Source organism: Lampetra planeri, chromosome 12 (genome assembly GCF_965212315.1).
Source record: "Lampetra planeri chromosome 12, kcLamPlan1.2.h2, whole genome shotgun sequence".
Lineage (NCBI taxonomy): Eukaryota > Metazoa > Chordata > Hyperoartia > Petromyzontiformes > Petromyzontidae > Lampetra > Lampetra planeri.
The window spans coordinates 4481566-4504706 of record NC_136118.1 but is presented as its reverse complement, the minus strand read 5'-3'; the positions used below and the strand labels follow the sequence as shown (position 1 = coordinate 4504706).

At 39.8% G+C, this 23141-nt stretch overlaps 1 protein-coding gene across 12 annotated transcripts in view; it reads right to left on the bottom strand.

The window, feature by feature from the left end:
• Window positions 1–23141, bottom strand: part of LOC144721545 (putative JmjC domain-containing histone demethylation protein 2C) — a 131323-nt gene that overhangs the window by 16903 nt on the left and 91279 nt on the right. For 7 of the 12 annotated variants that reach the window (XM_078599229.1, XM_078599232.1, XM_078599235.1 and 4 more), the window contains 4 exons: window positions 16911–17024; window positions 3242–3371; window positions 2392–2516; window positions 1910–2101 (listed from right to left, as the gene is read on the bottom strand). In XM_078599229.1, the coding sequence (XP_078455355.1) occupies window positions 1910–2101; window positions 2392–2516; window positions 3242–3371; window positions 16911–17024 (561 nt within the window). The remainder of the gene's footprint in view (window positions 1–1909; window positions 2102–2391; window positions 2517–3241; window positions 3372–16910; window positions 17025–23141) is intronic. The other 5 variants (XM_078599231.1, XM_078599234.1, XM_078599240.1 and 2 more) reach the window with 1 other exon arrangement.

Sequence of the window (23141 nt, the reverse complement as noted above, 5' to 3'; positions counted from 1 at the left end):
GATACAACAAACAGCATATACTCTGCAACACCACAATGCAAACGCCAACAAGGATGAGGAATGATTGGCAATAGAGAATATTTATATAAGAATGGACAAAAATTCAAAAATAGCGTTGAGAATGTATCATTAAACGTCAAACCATGCATATTACAATACAATGGAGTATATTGTGTGATATTACAAAATATATTACGATTGTGTTTGATACCATTCGTTAATTTATTCATGACTGTTAAATGAAATACATTTTTAAATCAGCAAAAAGTATACAGTATGTTTATATAGGATTCGCTGAGATATGTTCGATTAAGCCTAATATATATTGAACTTCCTCTTGGTTTTCTTGGTTATACAGTATAGTTATTTGCAATATATCACCATCATTAGTGTGCTACACCGACAATAACAAGCCACGTAACTTTTTTTATTCGAGCATTCTCTTTTTAAATAAAAAAAAACTTTTCTAGAATACAATATTTGACAAGGTATTTGGTTGGGTGGTTAATATCTGTGAATGCAGTACGACTGATTATGGACGAATACCCCCCCATTAAAAACACAGATCACCCATAGCCACCCGAATGCATTTAGCTGCTCCATTTAAGCTAAATGAATAAAATAAAGACCGTCTTCACAATGCATTGTGAACATTCTAATAATGTTCAAACCAGCATGTGTCCCCTGAAAACAATAACCCTTTTCATAATGACCGGTAAGGAGCAGACTTCAGGGGTAATAAGAGCACAGCATCTCACTCTCTTGCAGTTTATTATTAGCTGTGCTGACGATTGATGGCACATCAAAGCCTCCTCCAGCATTCACACGACTTCCATGTCGATTATCAGTGCCCCATAAAGCACAGTTTTTCTTACTCTACATAAAAGCCACTCCCCTGCATGTTTTCAAGATTAAAATTAGGATTTTGAAATGCATTGCAGGATGTGGAAAATGGCAGCACCAAATGAGACAACTTGTCTGAAAAATTTAGAACAAATTAACCGTAAAGTGAAAAAGTATTGGAAACGTCCTTATCCGACCTTCGCATCGGGCTACCAAAAATTCCAACCTCAAACCGCATAAGGGCAAGCCATGTTCTCAGAAGCTTTCTGATCCCACAAAGCCACCCAACCCTGTTGTTAAGGCATGCAGTCAATGTGTGTGTGTGTGCCCAGCCTCAGGGTAAAATGAGGTTTCAACTCTGTTCCAACAACATTTCAAGCAGGTGGGCAGGAATTGTTTCATGTTATTGTCCATTTTTAAATACATGTGGCCCTTTCTTAGTCTTACATGACATGCCTTTGTCAACTATTTATAATCAAACAACTAATTTCAGTTAGAAATTGATGTGAAGTAAATTATCATTAATTGAACATATCACAATCTCAATAATATTACATTCAAGAAGTTTAAAAAAATATACCATCATAATTGAACAATCTAACAATCCAAAATAATGAATGGCATGGCACAAAATGAATAAACGGACTTAAGGTGCCAAGGCTAACTTTCTGTGGAGTTAAATTCCAACACTTGCTGTAAATGATGAGAACATCCTTCACAACCAGAAAATGTGTACAAACAATAATACAGCTAAACATTTTGCTCTGCTGAGCTGGTGGTTTAGACAAGGCTGAGCATTGTGGAGAAAAAAAATAGCTAAATAGATAAGCAGACAATGTCTCCTTCATATATCTGTCTCTCCTGATAAAAAAACCGATCTTAACACAACCCATCAAACACACAACCTTCTGGGAGTAAATGATTTCAACAGTATTTATTCAGTATACGCAAACTCTGGACACTATATGTCGAAATCAGAAAAAGATTGAAAAATACATTGTCTGCTCATCTATACTGAAGTTTGTCGGCACACCTTTGTACAGCTGTGGAGTGCAACAAGACTCACGTGCACATTTGTAACCGTGCCCCCGTTGCTTCCATTGCCGCTGGTGCTGCCGCTGCCACTGTTGCTCTGGCTGGCACATGAGCGACGGCGTGAAGTGATGCCCACATTCTCCCCCTTAAGCAACGAGTGCACTACGTCATCCAGAAAGGTCATCTGGACCAATGCAGGGTCCACGTTCTGAGGCTCCAGCACCTGGAATCCAACCAGCAGTACAGATGATGCCAAAACAAAGAAACTGCAGCAATTCCCAAGGTAAATTTGGGAAAATTTGGTGTTCAATAACAGGAAGCATTTTTTTTACCTTCATAATATTACCACATCATGACATTTTTTATGAAAGTAAACGATGGTTCTAAAGATATTTGCAGTTTAAAAAAATTTGACATTTCATAAATACAGCCACAACTAAATATTGTAGCTGGTGCAAAAAATTAAACTGTTTTTGGCAATAAAAGACACAAGGTATGAAAAAGGGTTCCCACCTGGTCAGTCATGACGATCATAGTGCGGCTAAAGAGGTCGTGGTGAGTAATGATGGCGGTAAACCACTGGGTGGCCGAGTCTTGACGATATACACGAACCCTGTAGCCGTTAAGCGAATAAGGACCTGGTAGAAAAAGTACATTGCATGAGAATCCCATTATACAAGATTCCATGATGAGATTGAGCAACAATTCTAGAAATATTGATTCATGGCACAAGAAAACTAATTTAATAATGCTTCGCGGAAGTTATCAAACTGAAAACGCACGAGGTCACCAATAACAGTGGAATTATAAATGATGCACAAACAACATTTCACTCACATTTGTCAATAATACTGCCATAAAAAGAAAAGAAACTTCGTACAATAGGCGATGTTTTGGCCCACAGTCCTTCATAGCACATAGATCTGGTCTTGAAAAATAACTTTTAGGCCTCCTTTTCTATTTTTAAGGCAGCGTTATTGACGAATGTGTTGAGTTTTTGTTATTTGTGCTCGTGTACTACTGCCAACACAGTTAAACATTTTTTTTATATAATGAACAAACTTTACAAAATTACTCTGACGCTTAGGCCCAATTTAATTATATTCTGATGAGACTTGCCAGTGAACAATAAAACTAAAATAAAACTGGAACATGAACACAAGGGAAAACTGCTTCTCCCTCCCAATGCTGAGAAATCTGGCAGGAAATGTTTTGTTAATGGGTGTCAAGCAAAGGAAAACACAGCAAGTTGAGTCAGCCCTGCCTTCCTGTCACGTCAGCAACAAACAGGATTGGGCGAGGACGTTAGCACATTTTATATGTTGCATTAAATGCTCTGCAATCACACAGTGTTTAGATTCACCGTGATGCTGGAGAACTGTACCATGCATAAATATCTCCTGGACCTTCTGCTCCTTGATCCAGTCCTTCACTTCGTCGAGGAGTTCAGGATGCCCCTCTAGTAGAGAGGGAGGGCTATCACCCTCTTTCTGCTGTCGGGAACAATATAAGAATATACAAAGTTACTCACCAATTCCATCATCAGTAGTACAACAAACACAAGAGGATATTGCATTACACACAATATTATTTTCAAACCAAATAATGAAATGTACATAATTGATGAAAGAATGTATAATCGACTCAGTGCTGAAATTCACATTGTTAATATACAGTGAATACAATTAAAAAATGCATGGAATATACCAGGCTATTTCTGGTGTAGGACAATCAGTTTCAAAGACAATGCATCTATTATCAGGGCATGTTTGTTTGCATGTTTTGCCACAAGTCTGCATGGTTAATGGAGAATTGATGCCTTGCGAAAGGTTTATATTTGGTGTTTGAACATCTTAACACCTGTTTCATAATTTTGGTTACTGGCAAAAATACCCCATAGATATTGTACCATATTATCCATTCATAGAGTTATAGTATGACAATTATATGAATTCATAATCAACGTTTTTGGGTTAGATCGCGTTGATTATGAATAATATTGGTCGCGAAAGCCTACGTGTTAAACTCGAATTATATGAATTACATAACATTCTTTTTTTAATCAATTTTCTAATTCTCTGCAGTACTGGATGTACACTCAAATATGATCCCATCACAAAGCCCACGTGAAAATGTCCAACTGCATAGGTTTGGAAAATCAAAGGGATTGATCTCATCCCCACATCACCACAGCACGTTAAACATCGTTCTAAATATGTACTCTTGGGGGAATAAAGAGAGCATTCGTCGGTTACTTCATGAATAGTTGGCTAAATTTAAATTTTACACGCGCACGCTTTTCATAGATACAAAATCCTTCTAACTTAAAATCACCTTTTGGATCAAATAAATATTTACACAAAACTCATCTTGTTAAAATTAACAGCACAAGGTGTGCATTTTGATTGCTTGTGTTGTGGTTATTGCAAACATGATGCCTTGTATAAAGTTGTCAGTTTTTGTACCAGTTGAAAGGGTAAAAACCTATTACTATATTTTGCCACTGGTAAAGGAGATGTCTCAGTGTAAATGCTTACCCCGAGCTCTCAATACTCTGATAGTGCACTGTTTTTGAGTTGTACGCCTTGTGGCGTCATCTGGTCCAACACTAATGGAGACTAGGCTCTAAGAAAAGCTGTCTCGGGTGTGGACCAATCAACTTCAAGGACAGTGCATATCATTATCATTATTAGAGTTGTTTATTTTTGTTTGCATTTTGACTGCTTGTGTTGTGGTTATTGCAAACGTGATGCCTTGTATAAAGGTGTCAGTTTTTGTACCAGTTGAAAGGGTAAAAAGCTATTACTACAAACCAGATATATTACGACAATATTGACTCTCAAAGAAAGTAGACCTAAGCAGGACATACTGCTCGAAGAAAAGGTTGCTTGGTGTAAGAGATGGTCACGGATTGGTAGCCAAAAAGGGAAAACACTGCCCAAGAGGGTGGCCACTGCCCAAGAGGCTTTTGTCCAGCAGCAAACAAGATAAAACAAGATAATGGTCAATGAAGAAGCTAACTTAGAGCATGATTTTAGATATAAGGTCAATTGATTGCTTATCAAACACAATAATGCACTGTTTATTCCAAAAATGTACACATGTACAATAACATCCAGACCTTTGTTGACATCAGTTTAGGAAATGCGATTGTTTACTTACAATACAATACAGTACAGCAAAGGCTATGGACCTGTGGAATGAGCTTCTAACAATACATTAAAAAAAAATACGCTTAATGGGAAATATAAACAAATGTTAATCACAACTGGATGACTAAGGCTAACATTTTCCAGAGATGCCGTAGGCAGTCAGTAAGGTATGCAAACACAAGATAAGCAAACAAAAAGAAATGACTAAGCGATGTGGCTTTACTCAATAGGGCCACAGACTGCCAATATAACAGGTTCATAGATTCCCAAGCTGTAAAGTTTGTCGTTAAGCAAAGACACTCCATCAGTTATCACTGTGCAGATATACGTGCGTACGTGTCTGTCTATGTGTCTCCGCTTCTGTGTTTAATCTCTCTCTTAAATTTAGCAATCTTTGGAAGAACATCATCAACCAGGTAGGGTATTGACTGTGATGTTAGCCGACCATCTGTATTGTATTGCATTATATTTCTAAGTTTACTAGGTTTTGTTTTCTCTTTCATTTGTACCTGATTATGATTGATTGTGTTGCAATCGAATCATCGTATGCTATTATTTAATTTATTATTTTCTCTTTCTACGTGACTTTACCGAAAGAACCAAAGAGTAATTCCTGCAGTCACGAAAGCGCCAAATCAAGTTAGATATATGGGAGTTGTAAATTAATTATGTATCTAGGGGTGGTAACGTAGGTGTAGTTGATTGTGCAAAGCACTCTGGAACCAGGCAATTCGATTTTATTTCTAGCCACAGATAACATCATCAGTACGAAGTGATATTAACAGGTCATAGTCCCTCCCCTTTCACCAAGCCTCACTGACCCGCATGGTGAAGTATGGGTCAAAGAACTCCCGTGACTGACGCGGTGTGGGGGAGGCATTTATACAGCACTAGATTCACAAAGGATATAAATAACAGTATTGTACAACTTTATCATAGGGTTCATAACTTGTTTTGTGTGTAGGTTAGGCCAAAATCGTTATGTGGCCTTACCCACCATTTATGAATCATAACATTGGTTGTGAAAACCTACCGGGTTCCGTTTATTTGATTTAAGAGCGTTCCTTATTTCTTTTGTTACAATAAAAATGAACCAAAAAGACGAGGTGAAAATATATAAGCATACTTCCACAGTGTAAATGAAAATGCAATTATTTCAATGACTAGATATATTTTAAAAGAGAGGAAAAAAACACGTGAATGTGGGCTTTAAGAAGTGTGGTGACGATGCACACTGCTGGCAGGGCTAGACGGAAACATGCAATCAATGTGGCAACGGAGCAGCGGGGGTTGGGTGGGTTACAGGGTCTTTAGAGTTCACCATAAAACCAACATGTGTTTTGTAAGAAATTGAATGGAACTTAAGCTAAGTACTGTAGTCACAAACCCTGCGTGTTAACGGCGAGGCAAAAGTACACGACATGAATGGTGGCCCAGAGTCAACCAAAAAATATTTGGCACCCCCAAAATACAGCAAGTCTCAGAGGTACTACTACTAGTAAACAGGTAGGATTAAAAAACAAATGTGTAACGTGTTGAAAAATCCATCAATAAGGTAAAATGTATCAGAATACAGTAGTTTCATTCGTGGAAATCTGGTCGACAAGGTTAATGCCTACCTAACAGTAACCTGTGACCAAATATTCCAGAATGTCCCGATTGTCAGATCTTGGAAGCAAGGTGGTGCCTTGTTAATTATTAAATGGGTGACAACCATGCACAAATAGGTTGCCAAAAAGCTGTACTGTACTTTATTTCCTCCGACATCTAAGCTTTCCCTACTGGCACTAAACCAGTGTTGTAACGCATGGTCAGACAATACACACGATTCGCAACGTCTGGGGGACCCTCATCCAGCAGTGGAATGGCCAAGGGCTGTATAATGTGCATGTACTTAACAGTATATGAATACATTTTGACTTAAAACCTCTTTTCTCTCCACCTGATGAAGACCGCTTGTGTTGCGATCGAAACGTCGTGGGTTTATTGCTTTTCATATTTTCTATTTATTCCATTTTTTAATCTTTTATTTTCTATCTACGTGACTTGACCGAAAGAACCAATAATAGTATATGAATAAGGTGATTCTTTATTCCAATTTATTTTTGCTTCAGTGCTGTAATTTATTTTTTTTTGACTAAAAACATTTTTAAAGAAAGTTTTATTATAATTAGCTTTTCAACACTTCATTTAATATATCTTTCTCATTTGTCATGCATGGCACATTGAGACATTCTTAAAAGGTCCCCAAGTACAAATTATTTATTACGGTATTTTTTTTACTTATTTTGCTGTTCTAATATTGATGACCCAGATCACTCTTGTACAATGGAACAATCCTGGGTCTCTTGAGTTTTCATTAGGTTAGAACAAAATACATTTGAAACTATGCACTGTACAGCATACAAACCACGCTACCAACAGTAATACAGTGGGCAAACACACGGTAAATTGTGTTGTGAGACAACTACACACGACTACACGAGGGCAGTCGTGCTTACCATGCTACGAGATGCCATATTGCGAGACATTGCAGTGTCTATTAAGACGTTAAATCTGATACGATTTGTTATCAAGGCAGTGAGCCGACACTTAATTAAGAGATGTGTTTCTCCTGGGAATGTGTATGGGAGCCCATCTCTTTTGATCACGAACAACCAATTTTCAAAAATGGCACACACATTGCCTTTCCAACAAAAAAAAACACACACGGCCTGCGTCATTATATTTCTAGGTATCTGCCTTCCGAGAAGTTGAAACATACGGGAAAATATTTCATTTGTTCTGCTTGCCATGCTGGCTATAATTTTATACCTCGTGCTCTGGAGATTTATTTTAAGAGAAGCCTTCCTGGAAGCACTTATCCTACAAAGCCAATTGCAGTACAGGTTCGGTCCATTTCCATCTCGACAACTAAAGAGTGCTTTGTTTTGCAGCGTGTATAACGAAACATGGAAAAAATAGAGGTGAACATACAACTGCAACACTGCACGGTATCGCACACAGGACGATATTTTAAAATTAAGTGTGCCAATGCTGCTTTTGCTGTGGAATTTCTACCGATGCTGCTGGCCGAGGGGTGAGTAATGCCCATTCCATGTTTGAGACCAGGCACAAAGGGACAATGATTTTTTGACTTACTATACAGTATTCGTGTACAGAACCAAATATTCCGCACAGTATCACGGTGTACACAGTACAGTAATAGACACAGTACCCTAACATTCCCCTTATGCCCCAACGTGGGAGGCCACTGTTTATATCGTACAATCTGCAAAAACAGCACATTTGACCGCAATTGCTATCCGTGGTGGAAGTAAAGATGGCATCACCACCGATGTTATCAAATATTAATCCCGCATCATCATCTTAACCATCCACGGTTTTGAGAACCAACGTTATTGAAACATAGTGATGATGCATCATATAACACTTGTAATGAATTAACATTTGCTTTGCAAAGTCATACTTGTCCTCGGAGGTATTTTTACTAATCCATCCCACGACGTGGGCAGAGTACAAAGTTCATCTCCCGTGTGGTTGCTGACCTCCTTTGGTGCAATACCACGTCCAGGCTGGCAGTCTCCGCAGTATAATGTGGAACTGGTGATGGAAATGCTTGACAACTAATATAAAAAATGTTTAGCTTTGTCATCTATGATCAGTCGCCGAGATGGTTGTGGCCGCGGCAGCAGTGAAAAGTGACGTCGGCAGCGATGACGACCGATCATTATATTCCGGCCATCGCCATCATCATCATCATCTTTTCCGTGAAATCATGGATAACTGAAAGGTCAATTTGCGGATAATGTAGAGATTCACAGATCAGCCAGACTCCACGGAAAGTTAGGAGTTTCAGATAATAGCCATTTCACTCTATTCTCTAATGCAGTTTGAAGCACCAAAGTAAATGGACTGCTCTATATGTATGCAGTAACGTAGTGAGAATTTAAGCACTATATAAATGCAAATATCTATCCATTATATAACCCTGTGTTGCATACGGAAAACAAACAGGGATACCCAACCCCTATTTGAGTGTTGCTGTATGACTCATCGTGTATTATAACATCTTTGGTGTTGCAGATGTACATTTACAAAATAACGTTGTCAGATTTCGAATATCTCGATTCAAACCTTCTTAATAACTACACAATGCCGTTCAGTACGTTATTGTACAACATGTCTCGAATACCTTACATGCCATTCAGCTGCAAAATCCAGGGTGATGACTTGCACACACCTCTGGCTATGTTCATGCAAATAAGTGCACTGTACTTTAATGCATTATCCCCCAGTTATGTTGGGTGGGTTTGTTTTGCTCAGCCACTGTATGTGAGTGATGGGCCCGAGGTCTTCTGATGACAACACACCGGCCAGTTCTCCCTCCCTAGTCCTCGAACCCCTGTGACCCAGCCACTCCATCATCCATATTTCAGGTCTGCAATAAAAGGAGGGCAGCCTGGAGGGATCTGCAGGCATTTGACCGTGAAGGTCAGAGACGTGGAAAGAATTACACCCAGGCTGTCATTTCTTTACACGTGACAGGCTAGACAGGGAGAATGAGTGCATTAATCACTAAGAATCTGTAGAGAGCCAAAGAAAGGAATTAGATTACTGCTTGCGGGAGTTAGGTGGGGTTGAAGCGTGGTGGGGGTGTTTGCAGACCTTTCTCTAAAGCCGTGACGTTACTTTTCATTGCAGGGCCACCTATGGCGGTTTGACTAACAAGAGACAGACATGAGGAAATTGGCTGTCATAGCATTACAGATTGCAAAACGAGAAAAAAGGGATGCAAAACAAAGGGCATAACGAATGGCTGAATTCACAGACAATGATGGTGCCAAGAGAAACGGCCCATATCTCTAACCATAGCCAATAGTGAGTGAACACTGTGAGCTCTATGTAGACTCTACAGCTCACAGAATTACACACATCTACAGTACAAACACATGGCGAGACGAGCAGGTCATATTGGCACGAACCTTCCGGGACATTGGATGTTTGCAAACGCGTTTCCATCTGAACTCACAGGACATCGTAAGAGCGATTTTCCCATTTGAGAGCAGGACATCTGTGAAAAATAGATTAATATCTCATCGGATCCTCCAGCCTAAATACAGATTCGGATTCTGCATTGGATGCAGTTAATACTGCTCTGAGCCAGTTGTGAAAATTCCACATTCCTATGGCGGGGGGCGAGTCTATACGAATGACAACCACTGTTTGACTTACAAAGTGTTACTTATTGTGTCAGCCTCAGAGGGATGATGAGCCGAATCCACCACCAACCATTTGCGATTTGAATTCCAATTGTGAGACACTCAACGCCAGGACTGTATTAATCTGTATTGTTGAGTGTTTAACTGTTCATTGGCAAGACTGCAGATGCACAAGGGCATTAGCCAACAGTACAGTAGTCATTAAAAAGGATGTAAAACACACTTTAAGACATGCACCTTAAACATTATTTAGACCCTTTCATCATCAATCCACCGCTGGATGAAGGCCAAACAATGTAAATACAAAATATAGAACACATATTAAACACATCCAATAAAATATTATTTTAATCTTAAAGATATTTATTTATGCAGTTTATTTATCGCACACTTACATTTACTGTCTCGTTTGGCCATCGAATAATAAAGATCAAAAAGTTCCGAACTGCCAGAACACATTCTTATTCCAGAAGCATATGAACAAAACGTATGGGAGAACGGATGTTATTCTGTTATTCTATTATGCTATGTCCTCCTATGCCCCCCCCACCTTCACCAACCCTCACTGACCACCGTAATCAAAGTTGCACGTCGATTAACCCCCCACCTCGAAACGGAAGCCGTTATCCAGCAGTAGTAAAACGACAAAGGCGCTGCTGTACATGTACACATGCAAACAAGGGTTCAAGTGCGTGTATTCGTGGTGCAAAGAGGAGCAAACAGCACAGAATGTTCTCCAACTTCCAACACGGGGGACGACGACGACACACAACAAACGCAAGCCGTTGTGTGTGGGTTTGCAGCTGTGAACAGCAGCGGTAACAATGTCCCCGACTGTTTGTGAAGTCGCCAGCGGTCTCGTGACCACGAGTCACACGGACCTCTCTACCCCGTGCCGGGCAACGAGAGGGGATTTAACGTTGTTTTTTTTGTAACGCGGTTAACGTGTGTAACTATATGACTATAGTACATACAATAACACTATCGGGGGGGGGGGGGGCAGCGTGAATGTGTCCTTGCCTATGCTTTAAATCGCCTTTAATGTTTAATGAAACGAAAACGACGTCATGAAACATTTGAAAAAAAGCAGTAGTTTTTGGCTCTCCCATCGCCACAACTCGTCACATAAATGTGGCTGCATAACCGAGAAAGAAAATCAAAGTACGATAACACACATGCAACACGGCACACGATGGAACTCTTGTGTGGAAGATGATGGGGGGCTTTAAATAGACATGGTATTTCCCCGACACCACTTTCCCGAACAGCTGTCATATTTGGCAACAACACAAACAGGAACACACGTCTCTGTTGCTGCTGCTGCTACCCATCCTGTTTGGCTTTGCAAATAATCTCACAAGACCACCACTTGTTATTACAGAAACCCACAACCGCAGTGCTAACACAAATGTGAATGTATTTTCAAAATACAAGCGAGTACTGCAGCGATAAAGTATTAAGGGATAAAGCGTGCATCTTACAAACGACAACACCATTCAGAGGACTCTTAGGATGGTCATCTTATGCCGCAGAAAAAAAATGCTTAAGGACTTTAAAACGTATGAACATCCCCAGATACAGTAAATAAGAATTACAGCTGCCAAGGCCTCATTAAAAACATCCCATCTGTCATTGATGACAATGAAGAGAGAATATGTGCTGTACGCTGTCGTACTGTCGATCGTACAAACAGAATGACACAGTGCTCCATTTTCTGAGAGTAATGAAACCTGTGTGTATTTAACATGTGCCTCTTAATAAAGTGACGATTCAATAATATGATGAGAAATTGTAGTTGTTCCAATGGCATCAATTCAAGATAATATGAGTCAGTGTGACCACTTTGGATAATCCTCATAAAACCAGTCAAATTCCTGTGCAATGTATCATTAACCGCAGTATACTAACAGACTGGCAGTATTTTCAATCTGCAAACATGTGTAGCATTTACTGATGACACTCACAAATGTCAACAATAGATTGTGGCAAAGCAGTTGATTTCCTTTTCAAAGTCACTCCATCACATCATACATTGGAACTGTAGTTCATCATAATCGCAGAGGTGTACAGAATGAACGCAATACACCAAATCGCTTACTGTAGTGGTGACAATTTCAATCAGTTTTTTTTATTTTTGCCTTCCGTTTTCATAAAGTACTTTACAAGGTTTAAACAAAAACGAGGTATTTTAAACACAGCTAAACAAACTATAAATATGAAAATGGCAGGCCATCCAATTGTCGTTATGTGGTAATGTATGCAAATTGTCTTGCGTGGGCCATGGCTACACTTATTTTCTTAGATAACTGCCAAGGCATTGTTATCTGGCATTAAATTTGTTCCAGCTTCCACATGTGGGTCAGATCGACTTTGCAATACATGCAATGCCTAGATACAAGCATGCCCTGCCCAACAAGTTAAACTAACTCCAGTATATTTAAATACATTATTTGTTGATTCTGCATTGGCGCAGTGGTGCACAGGCACGATTAACAATCAAAAACACTCACATTCGTCAATAATACTACCAAATGTTAGGTGACATTTCAGGTAATGAACCCCCCTCCTTCATAGCACATTTACTACAATGAGCCAAGAATATCTGTGTGTCCCGCACGTGACATCACTCCACGTCGACCAGCCCCCCTCAATAATCATGAACAGGTTATGTCCTCCACATGGACCCCCCCCCATTAATAATCATGAGTGGGTGACGTCACTCCGCATGGAGAACCCCCCCCCCTCATTAATAATCATGAGCAGGTGACGTCTTCCAAATAGACACCTCCCCCCATTAATAATAATTAGCGCGTGACGTCACTCCACATGGGGGGGCGAGGCGCCTCCTCCCCTCACGTCACGCGATCTCCATAACGCTATTGAGACATAGAAGTAAAAAGGATGTCATGATGAACAAGGGATTATAACCTTTAAATTAAATAAGTCTGTGTCACCACGGCCTTACAAATTCCACACAAATTGATGCAATGAATATCACGTCGCGGTCTGCTTTTCGCTTGCAAGTTTCAGATTCACTGCAATACACCCATCCTTGGACGGGCAAAAGGCTAGTAAAAGCAGCGCCAATGCGGTTTTATGTGCAATGAAGGGTCATTGCCCAAAACGTCACCCAGTACAATAACATTCTTCACGTACAACATTCCGACAGCAAAGTTTGTCGAGCTACAATGAAACAAATATAGCACATTTGTTTCAGCTTGACGATACTTTTTGTATTCATAAACAGTTTTTTTAAGTTGTTGCAGCTCAGTTAGAGAAAGTTTAATCTTGTAATTTAAAAAGGTTACAATCTTCAAGTGCTCTACTTTAAATAAGATACAATCTGTAAGCACATAACCAAAATTGTGTAAATATTACAATGCAGATACATGCATTGGATGCTTTCTGGGCTGTCTGACAAAGTGACATAAGGACATTCATGTATAACTTGGTATTCGTTTTACATATTCTGTAGCACTACACTATATTAACCTTTCAAATATAAGTGTAAAAAAAACACTGCAGTCGTGTTCTTAGATGACACTTTGACATCATTGTATTTGATGGATAAATGAAAATAATTTATCATATTACTGCAGTGTATTTATGTTTTTGTTCACAGCTTAATCATTTATAGGTTTTTGGAAATCTGCCCTTCGTTTCGAGTACAACGCCAGTGTCCCAGCACCCGTACAAACTATAGTCACACTACATGACGTGCCAAGCCCCTTAGCTAGTCCATTTGCTTTGCTGGCCTCCCCCCATGGACATACTAAATACCAGTTGTTATGGCAGAGCTCTGGGTGGAATCTGGCCTACATCCAGCCTACTCTGGTTCAAAGTTTCACTGAAATACGACCCATCCACATGTCTCACAGGATGTTCACATCAGCACTGGCCTTTAAAAAAAAGAGACGGCAGAGAATTTTCACCACTCGCTAAACCATTAAGTGCTTTTTGACATCCTTTCTGCAGCCAGCATTAAATATTTCATACGGTAGATACTGTCCAATAATGAAAACGCTAAATAAAAAAATAAAAACTGTACATTACAGTGATAAATTACAGTAGTCATTCATAGTATACATTTCAAACAACGAGACCATGCAATTTAAGTAGCTTTACCTTGGATAAATTTTTAAACAATGTTCGGTGCACGCACAATAGTGATCTTTTGTATCGAATTACCAAACTATAATTGAAAGCAAAAAACATACTTGAACTGGAATCAAACGTTTCACAAACACCCAAGAAGATATTGTCAACGTCCCACAAGTACTTGTAAATAAATCAACACCAAGAAGAAACATTTACACTCCTAGTATATTTAGCATTCTCAAATGACTCGAATGAGGCCTGACACTAAATTCGTCCTTGTACCAGCATCCTATGATAAACATGACCTGTCAGGCAGCAAATCTTTGTTATCAGCTACACTCTAAACACTTTGTTTAAAATAGGACTCGTGCTATGCATGGCTGATTAAACACAAGAAATTATGACTCCATCAGAAAAACATTCCAACAAAGTCGCATGTCTGGATGTGTTGCACAATGTAATAACTTTAGAGTGTACGTGCACCATTATATACACGTGCGCACATTCATGGAAAAGCTCAAAAGCGTCATAAAATTCAGCCTATTAAATGCACATGCATTGTTCATTGGGTTCCAAACCGAACGGCATGAAAAATGCCAAAGCGATGTGATTTAGCCATGAGTTAATTTAGACTAAAATTGTAATCTACTACTTGTCTTTTTGTCGATTAATCAGGCCCCTTTAAACATGGCGGCCACCCTTACACCCTTACTATCTGAAGGCAGGAAACCCCATACAAGCCCAGCGTGATGTAGCTAAAGATATTTTTTGGGTCTTTCGGTAAAGTCATGTAGATAACGATGTTAATGCCGTTTCCAAGCCCCACCAATCAGATGATACCCCCCCACAACTATTGATATGTAATTTAATTAGTTGAACAATTGAACCAATAATCGGGTAGCATGATGAATTACTTAAATAATTGATATCCCAGCTTTAAACATTCAATACAGTTTTGCAGATCTGTGTGATTATTACACATCAATGATAATATAGAGAAAGAGTACAATATATTTCATCAAGAAGAGGTTCACAATGTGCTGCAAATTAATATTAGATGATTTCTGGTGACATCGTCAAATTATGGATTTTTGTAAAAGCTGTTGTGATCTTGTACTTTTTACTGCAGGAATTTATATTCAGTTTATTTCGGGAAAGTCACGTAGATAGAAAAATATAAATTATTAACATGAGCTGCCCCGCCCATGCTGCTGACACACTTGGGCTACGCCCATCTCTAAACCTTTAAAAACAGTTTGCCTTTAGAGGCTAACCCCCCCTTTTTCCTGATGACGACCGCGTGTGTTGCGATCGAAACGTCGTGGTTTTTGTTTTCATTTCAATTGTATTATTTTAATGTTATTTTATTCAGGTTAGAATCAGGCTACAGTCTACATTATAGACTGCCAGTACGGCCACTCAGTTTAACAACCATTGCTACAGTCTACATCATACACTGCCTATACGCTCACCAGCTTAAAAACCAGGCTACAGTATACATTATAGACTGCCAGTACACTCAGCGAGGTTAAGAACCAGGCTACAGTCTACATTATAGACTGCCAGTACACTCATCAAACTTAATAACCAGGCTACAGTCTACAGCATAGACTGCCAGTACACTCAGCAAGGTTAAGAACCAGGCTACAGTCTACATTATAGACTGCCAGTACACTCATCAAACTTAATAACCAGGCTACAGTCTACATTCGTGTTTTATTATTATTATTACATTTTTATTATTTGTATTCACTTTATTTGTATTAAAAAATTATATCTACGTGACTTGACTGAAAAAAACCAAGAATATCTTGTACTTTACCACGGTGCAACAGAGTACTGCACCACAGGAGAAGATATTCAACATTATTGGACTTGTAAAGTAAAAACCATTGTAATATAACTGTAGTATTCCATCACATCCCCACATTCACCATGGAGATATGAAATATTTGAATTTTAGCTTTATTCTTGGTAAGTAATAATTGGACAGGAATGCATTTCCCAAGCATTGCCAGTGTGAGATGGCCTGGCAGCAATCATGCAGTTGTGGCAAGTAAATGTCACAGCTCATATTTAGCTTGTCACAAAAAAAACACCCTATTCACAGCCAAAAAGCCTTTAAATACAGTGTAGTAATATGTCAGTTCCATAGAGACAAGGCTTTTCAAGAATCCAACATAGCTCGCTCGCATTTTCAAACAAAAAACGCATTCTGACATTGTATGACGCTTTAATATACCGTATATATTTTATCATTGTGCAAGTTAGTAACATTTTGGCGACGTACTTGATGAATGAAATAACGTTTAAAACGTAATTACTGTAGAATGATACGTCAAGAAAAACAACCTCAGGTTTAGATTGTGACAGTGACACGGGCATAACCAACAAAGCCATTCCACATGTCAAAATTTCTATCACTTGGCTGAATAATCCTTGTAATCTAGCAGTCAACTAAAAAGGCTGAGCACAAAGTTTCGTCGTTGCATTCTACAGCAATGAAATAAAAAGGCAAAAATTTGACATTTTAAAAACACATTTGACAAGATATATTTACCGAAAATGGCCTGATTGACTCCTCGTTTTCAATGAAGGCTCGGGTGTGATCGCTGAAAAACTCCAACGGGATCACGCCTTTCAGCCCAACCTTATCCACAAGTGGTTTGAAAGTCTGCAAATAAAAAGACAAGCATTTCATTATTTTCGGTGGCAAAATTCCATGGGGTTGTGAAAAGATGCAGCATTTGACCTTAAACGACTCGGATCACATTCGCTAATGTTAATGATAATGTTTTTATTGATTTGCATGAGATTAGATATGCACGAACACGTGAGAATTGTATGACCCACATTCCACACAGGCTCAGCATACGACAAAAGGGTAAACACCTCCGGTGGATCACATTTCTCAAGGCTGATTGTAATGTAGTCGCTACGTGACAATGTTATTGCAGTGTTTTTTTACTACAATAGTGTACTGTACAGTATATATCCACAATTAATTTACGTAATCTGAAACAATGAAATATTGCATGAGTGCAGCATCGACAGAACATTTGCAATACAGTCCTAAAACACAACACTATCAACCAAAACCCATATAAAGGGCCTTGATGTCAGATTATGAATAACAAAGGAAGTCCTCCTTTACCACGTGTTCACACAACACGTTTTCGCTACAACCAGTCCCTCCAGAAAAACGCGATTATACGATCGCAAGATTTCACGCAAAATCAGCCAAAGTCCGCATATTTATGCGGGGGCCGCGTTTTTTCAAATACGCCGCACTTTCGCCGCATAAATTGCAGATTTCCGCGCGCAAAATATGCGGGCTTGCATGATTTCATAATCCCCGCATTTTCGTTGCAAAAAGTCACATATATCTTAGCAGAAAGTTGAAAAATGTTGCGTTTACTTCACACAAGCGCAGCCATTTCCCCTGTTGCCATGGGAACGTTATGAAGTGACGTCACTCATTACGCGACATCATTGAAAAGCTGCAAACCCGCGATGCCAATGAAACTATGATGAAGCCCGCAAATCTCTCATTTGCCAACAAACATAAGCGCAAAAGACCGCGCAAAGCAGTTCCCCAGTGTGTTACATGACAGTGGGGGCAAATTATTTTGCATAGCTACCTCTGTAAAACAGGAAGCACACATTTTATTTTTTAATATTTTATTTATTCATTTTTACAGAAGTTGTAGCATATTCATTTTGTAAAGCTACAGAACTTGTTCGACTCAATGTTTTGTAAGTTTGAGCCATCTGTTTGTTAAGGTCTGAAATAAAACAAGATGAGAACTTAAATATTCCCAGCACTTTCTGTGATGTAGTATGCTTGCTTATCATAGGAAGTAATAAGAAATGACTCTTTACATTAAAGTAGTAGCCTAGTGAATAGGGTGTTGGGGGAATCACTTTTTTTTCTCTTTTTCATCAAACCGCAGTTTTTGCAAGTTCCCGCAATTTTTGCAAGTTCCCGCAATTTAATCGCATAAAATTGCATAAATATCCCGCATATTCCATCGCATTTTTTAAGAAAACGTGCCGCATAATCAACGATTTTTGCCCGCAACAATCACCAAAAAACTCCGCGTTTTTCTGGAGGGACTGTACAACGTGGTTCTTCCATGAGGGTACAGTTGTTGCGCAACGCGGAACGTGCACCGTTATAACGCGGTTTCTGAGTGGTCGGTGACGTACTTTCTTGACCTGTACGGCGAAGTGGTATGCTACAGTACGCGTAATGATACAGTCACGCGGTCACGTACCCTCGGTTTTTTGTCCCGCCACCTTACTGTGTGTGCGTACATCGTATATCGCCTAACTTTATTGTTACATTATTTCCAAGGGAATTGTTTTCACTTAACGTGCCACTTTTCAGGAACACATCTACCGTGTTAAACGAGGATTCACTTTTTTAACATTCGTTTTCTTGTAAACACGAGACTCATACTGGTTTCGTAAAGCAGGTGCTATGAAGCAACAACTGAAAAAACAAATCCTTCACAATATCCTTCCTGCAGTCAGAAAAGCATGTGTGGCGTTCGTGGTTGCATCATTCACAAGCGCTCCTTTTTGCATTATTACGAAGCCAATATGGTTAGATAATGCACCCAAAGATGGAGTAGCAGTGAAAATGTTTCCGGCGTTCTGTGGGAACGGCACAGTGGCAGACATCCATCTTTCAGAAACCAGTTTTCTCTTTTCAGAGTATAGAAAAACTACTTAGTGCTCAGCACTCCCAACCACCAACAGCCACATTTACCAAATTGAGCTAAAACAAAACATGTATTGTCTAAAAAGAGATATGGTTATCTTCCTCAAGAAATAATTCATGCATTTGCATTATAAATGACCATGAGTCAAGCTCTACTTGTTCACAATTGCCACTACATAGCCACTGATATATCCTGAGTCATCACTGCAGGGTTGCATTAAGTGAATATGCCTAATGGATTTTGCTGGTTCTTTAAACAAATCGAAATGCAGCATTGCACTCTAATACAAGTACGTAAAAACCAGCTCCTTCACTGTGATATTTATGAGTGGTGGCTCTGCGGTGAGTGAACTCTACTATGAATTCGGCAACCTGAGTTCAATTATTGGACATGGCCAACATCAGTGGAAAGTTATACCCCTTCACCAACCCACACCGACAAGTCTGGTGACGTATGGTCAAAACAACCACATGAGACTAACATGGTGTGGAGAGTCCTTCATACCTCTTTGATATAATAAAGAGCTGTAATTTATATCGCAATATGGTTATACGTATACTGTAGTACAGTGATTTCATTTACACAACACTACCAAGTATTGTGCAATATAAAAAAACACGATGTTTAGTGTGTAGAAGTTTGACACAATTACTATATTATTGCTAACACAAAATAGTTTTAAATTGTCAAGCAAGGCAACATTATCCGGCAGCTCACTGACGCTACAGTATAAAACCACCACGGTATAAATACACTGTGTTTATGGTTTCCGGAATATCCATCCTAAAGAAGAAAAAGACAAAATCAAAGGTTAGCTCCATTATTTTATCAAGATTGTACTATACTGTATGTGGACCACATGTATTCTGCCATAATGTGCCATTTCCTTTCCTCCAAAAGTCAGAAACCAGAAGCAAAGACTCGGTGGCTGGCTACACATACGTGATGAGAATCATACATCGTTCCCTTCCTCCACCACAAAACTGCCCTTTACTCACTTACATTTTGTGTCACTGTCTCGCAAAACCTTGGCTTTAAACTTCCCCAATGGTGTACCTAATCTCTTACAGTTGTACGGTTCCACAAATAATACACATCCCGTGTATTGTTTAAGTGTACTCCCCATGACATATATCCTGTGTGCAGAAATGTTAACGTTATCTGGCTTCATATTTTCTTGGTTCTTTCGGTAAAGTCACGTGACTTTACCGAAAGAACCAAGAATATGAATCCCTACAGTCACGAAAGCCTTAAATCAAAAATTATCTGGCTTATTTTATGGAATAAGAATCATTTGATACACAAAACTATAAATGCACCATTAACCATCCCAGCGCGTCCGACACCGTGATACTGAATGAGCATTTCCCCCCCTTATCAAGACCGACGAGTCATTTCCATCCGAATGAGTGTCCTAATCTGGCCGACACATAACGGTCCCCAAGTAACAAACCAAAAAAAAGAGCCATTTCGTGATTTAACGCATGATTATCTACATCTCTGGTTAATGCACTGTTAATGTCCAATATCGCACAACACCCTTAGCAACTGTGTTATGCACACTGACGAGACAACGCCTACACCACTTAAAATCCTGTACACACTGTGTATCACATACCCCAGATGCATCACCGTTCATAATAAGCACCATCCTCGCTCAAACATCATTTGACGGTAACCCTGGAACAGATTTTGATGACAGTCAACGAATGATGGGCGATTTACAAAAATCATCATAAGATGTGAATCGCTATTTAAACTCAAAGTTACAGATGCGCATCAAACGTCTGTGCTGTAACAACAATGTGGCCACTATATTAAGATTCGCCTCCTTTATCTCCATTTTCCTACCCCTCTTTTCTCTTCTCTCTCTCGCTCTCTCACTCACCCCCCCTCTCTCTGGCACATGTGCACGCAATTATAGACCTCCATTTCATGGACACAATCTTTCCTCTGACCTCTTCCCCCAACCCCCGTGGAGTTTCCCAGAACTGTTTATCAGACACGTTTTTTTCGGCCAGCCACTGCCACATCAAACTCGAAAGAGACCCGAGCAGCAGAGAGATGGCGAGAGAGCAGCCAGAGAGGAGAGAGCCGTGACAATTTCATTGGCTTTGGACCAAACCCCACCAACAACACGATTTCCGAGGAGGAAAAACGAAGAGCGGTCACTGAACGATACACTATTTGGGGCATCTGACATGCGTCGTTACCATGCGGGTAAAACATGGCAACAGAATGTGTTGTGGGAGTGACTGAATAAGCGTTCATGGGGATTATCTTGACCGCAGTTTCTTCATCCCGGTAAAGCCTTTGCTGTCCAGCATTTGAAGCGCTGTGTTCAGCTTAAGAGAGCAACCTACACGTGTACAGTAATATAGCTCGCGTAATTTAAAACACATAAACAAAGGAGAGATATTAGAGGAAACGCAGTGAATACAAATCAACATTTGAATGCCCTTGGCACGCGTACTGTAAAAAGGAACTAACATCCCTCGAGGGGGTTTTTCCACATCCCCATTCAAATACTGCATACAAGCAAACTATTACCGTGCCCCGGATTTTAATAATTAGCTACACGGGTAGCAAGTGAATATGAAACAGCTATGGCAAATGCAACAGCGATTTGGTCAAACTGAAGCCCTGCATGATTGTGCATTCAGTGCGTGTAACAAAGCAACCATGTCAACACCTGCTAAGGGTGGGGGGATGGCGTCAGGACCACTGACTGCATCAAGCTCCCTGGGAGATAAACAGGGCCCCTATTACAATTCATTCTCAGCGGGTAAACAAGACGCAATTAGGTTAAATGTTTCCCACTGTACAACAGTTCTAACGAAGAACAATGCACCAACGTAAACCAACGAAGGGTACGGTTTGCAATTAACACCATGTAGTGTTGTATTAACGGTACATTTGTGTACTGCACATGAGTGCCATAACATTTGATGTATTTCATGTTTATTTACTGGAGACCATCTAAAAGTACAGTCTGTCTGGACAAACATCAGTCGAACACAACAGCACAGTAGTCAATTTTTAAAACGTAAACCCATTTCTGACTTCCGATGCTGTAATCACTGATGTGTGTTTTTGTTTATCTGATAATTTTTCCATGCCACACTTGCGGTCACACGATGTGGATGTTGAATTACGACTCACTGTCGCAGAAAACATCGTTTAACAAAGAACCAAATCCTGCGTGGCAACATCCTAAGACCGATTGTTACGAACTCAACGGTGGGTTTTTTCTCTTAACTTCAGGGAATTCTACTCATTTACTTAAATCTAAATCGCTTAAAGGAAGACCGTGCAAAAGTGCCCTACTCCCCATGCCTTTCACACACACACACCACACAAGTCACCCCTACACCACCCTCCCCTATGAGGCTGGAGGGCTTCATTTGCTTGGAAAGTTGAGTCACACACGGGGAATGTGAACATGTTTTGGCAAAATGTCTGTCTTCTGTACGAGACAAGCCATTCATTGTATGCGAATTCACAGACGCTGGCATGAGAGATCACGTGATACTACTAATGCAGTGTGTTTTGCGTAAAAACAAAATAAAACTCGGAATTCTATTGCGCTTTCACTTAAATACTTGCAACACTCTTGGCCAAGTACAGGGCCCGTTGCTGCACTGCGTTGATATAACGAATATCGATACAGTACTGTGTTTGTATACATCCAGTAATGCGTGAAAATACCGTAGACAGGCTTGTGAGCACTATACAGAACACAGCAATACTTGCTCTCAAAAACTGGTGGGGGGGGGGGTCAGCATCTTCCTAAACATCAAAAAGAGAACAGAATGTTAACGCTGAGAGGGGATGTATCTGTTTAGATTTAGTCACACACAAAACCACAAATTCTCTTGGCCCCCCCCATGCTTGTGCACAAGCATGTACGGTAGTTTTCGGAGACGAAATGTTGCTGAACACGTGGCGTTAGTAAAGCGAGCCCCCCCCAGCCCTGCATGGCGCAATATTTTTTTTTTAACGCCGCAGATCACAGCGCCACGATAACAGTGCCATTTCTTGAGTTTGTAGATCGAAAGATTGCA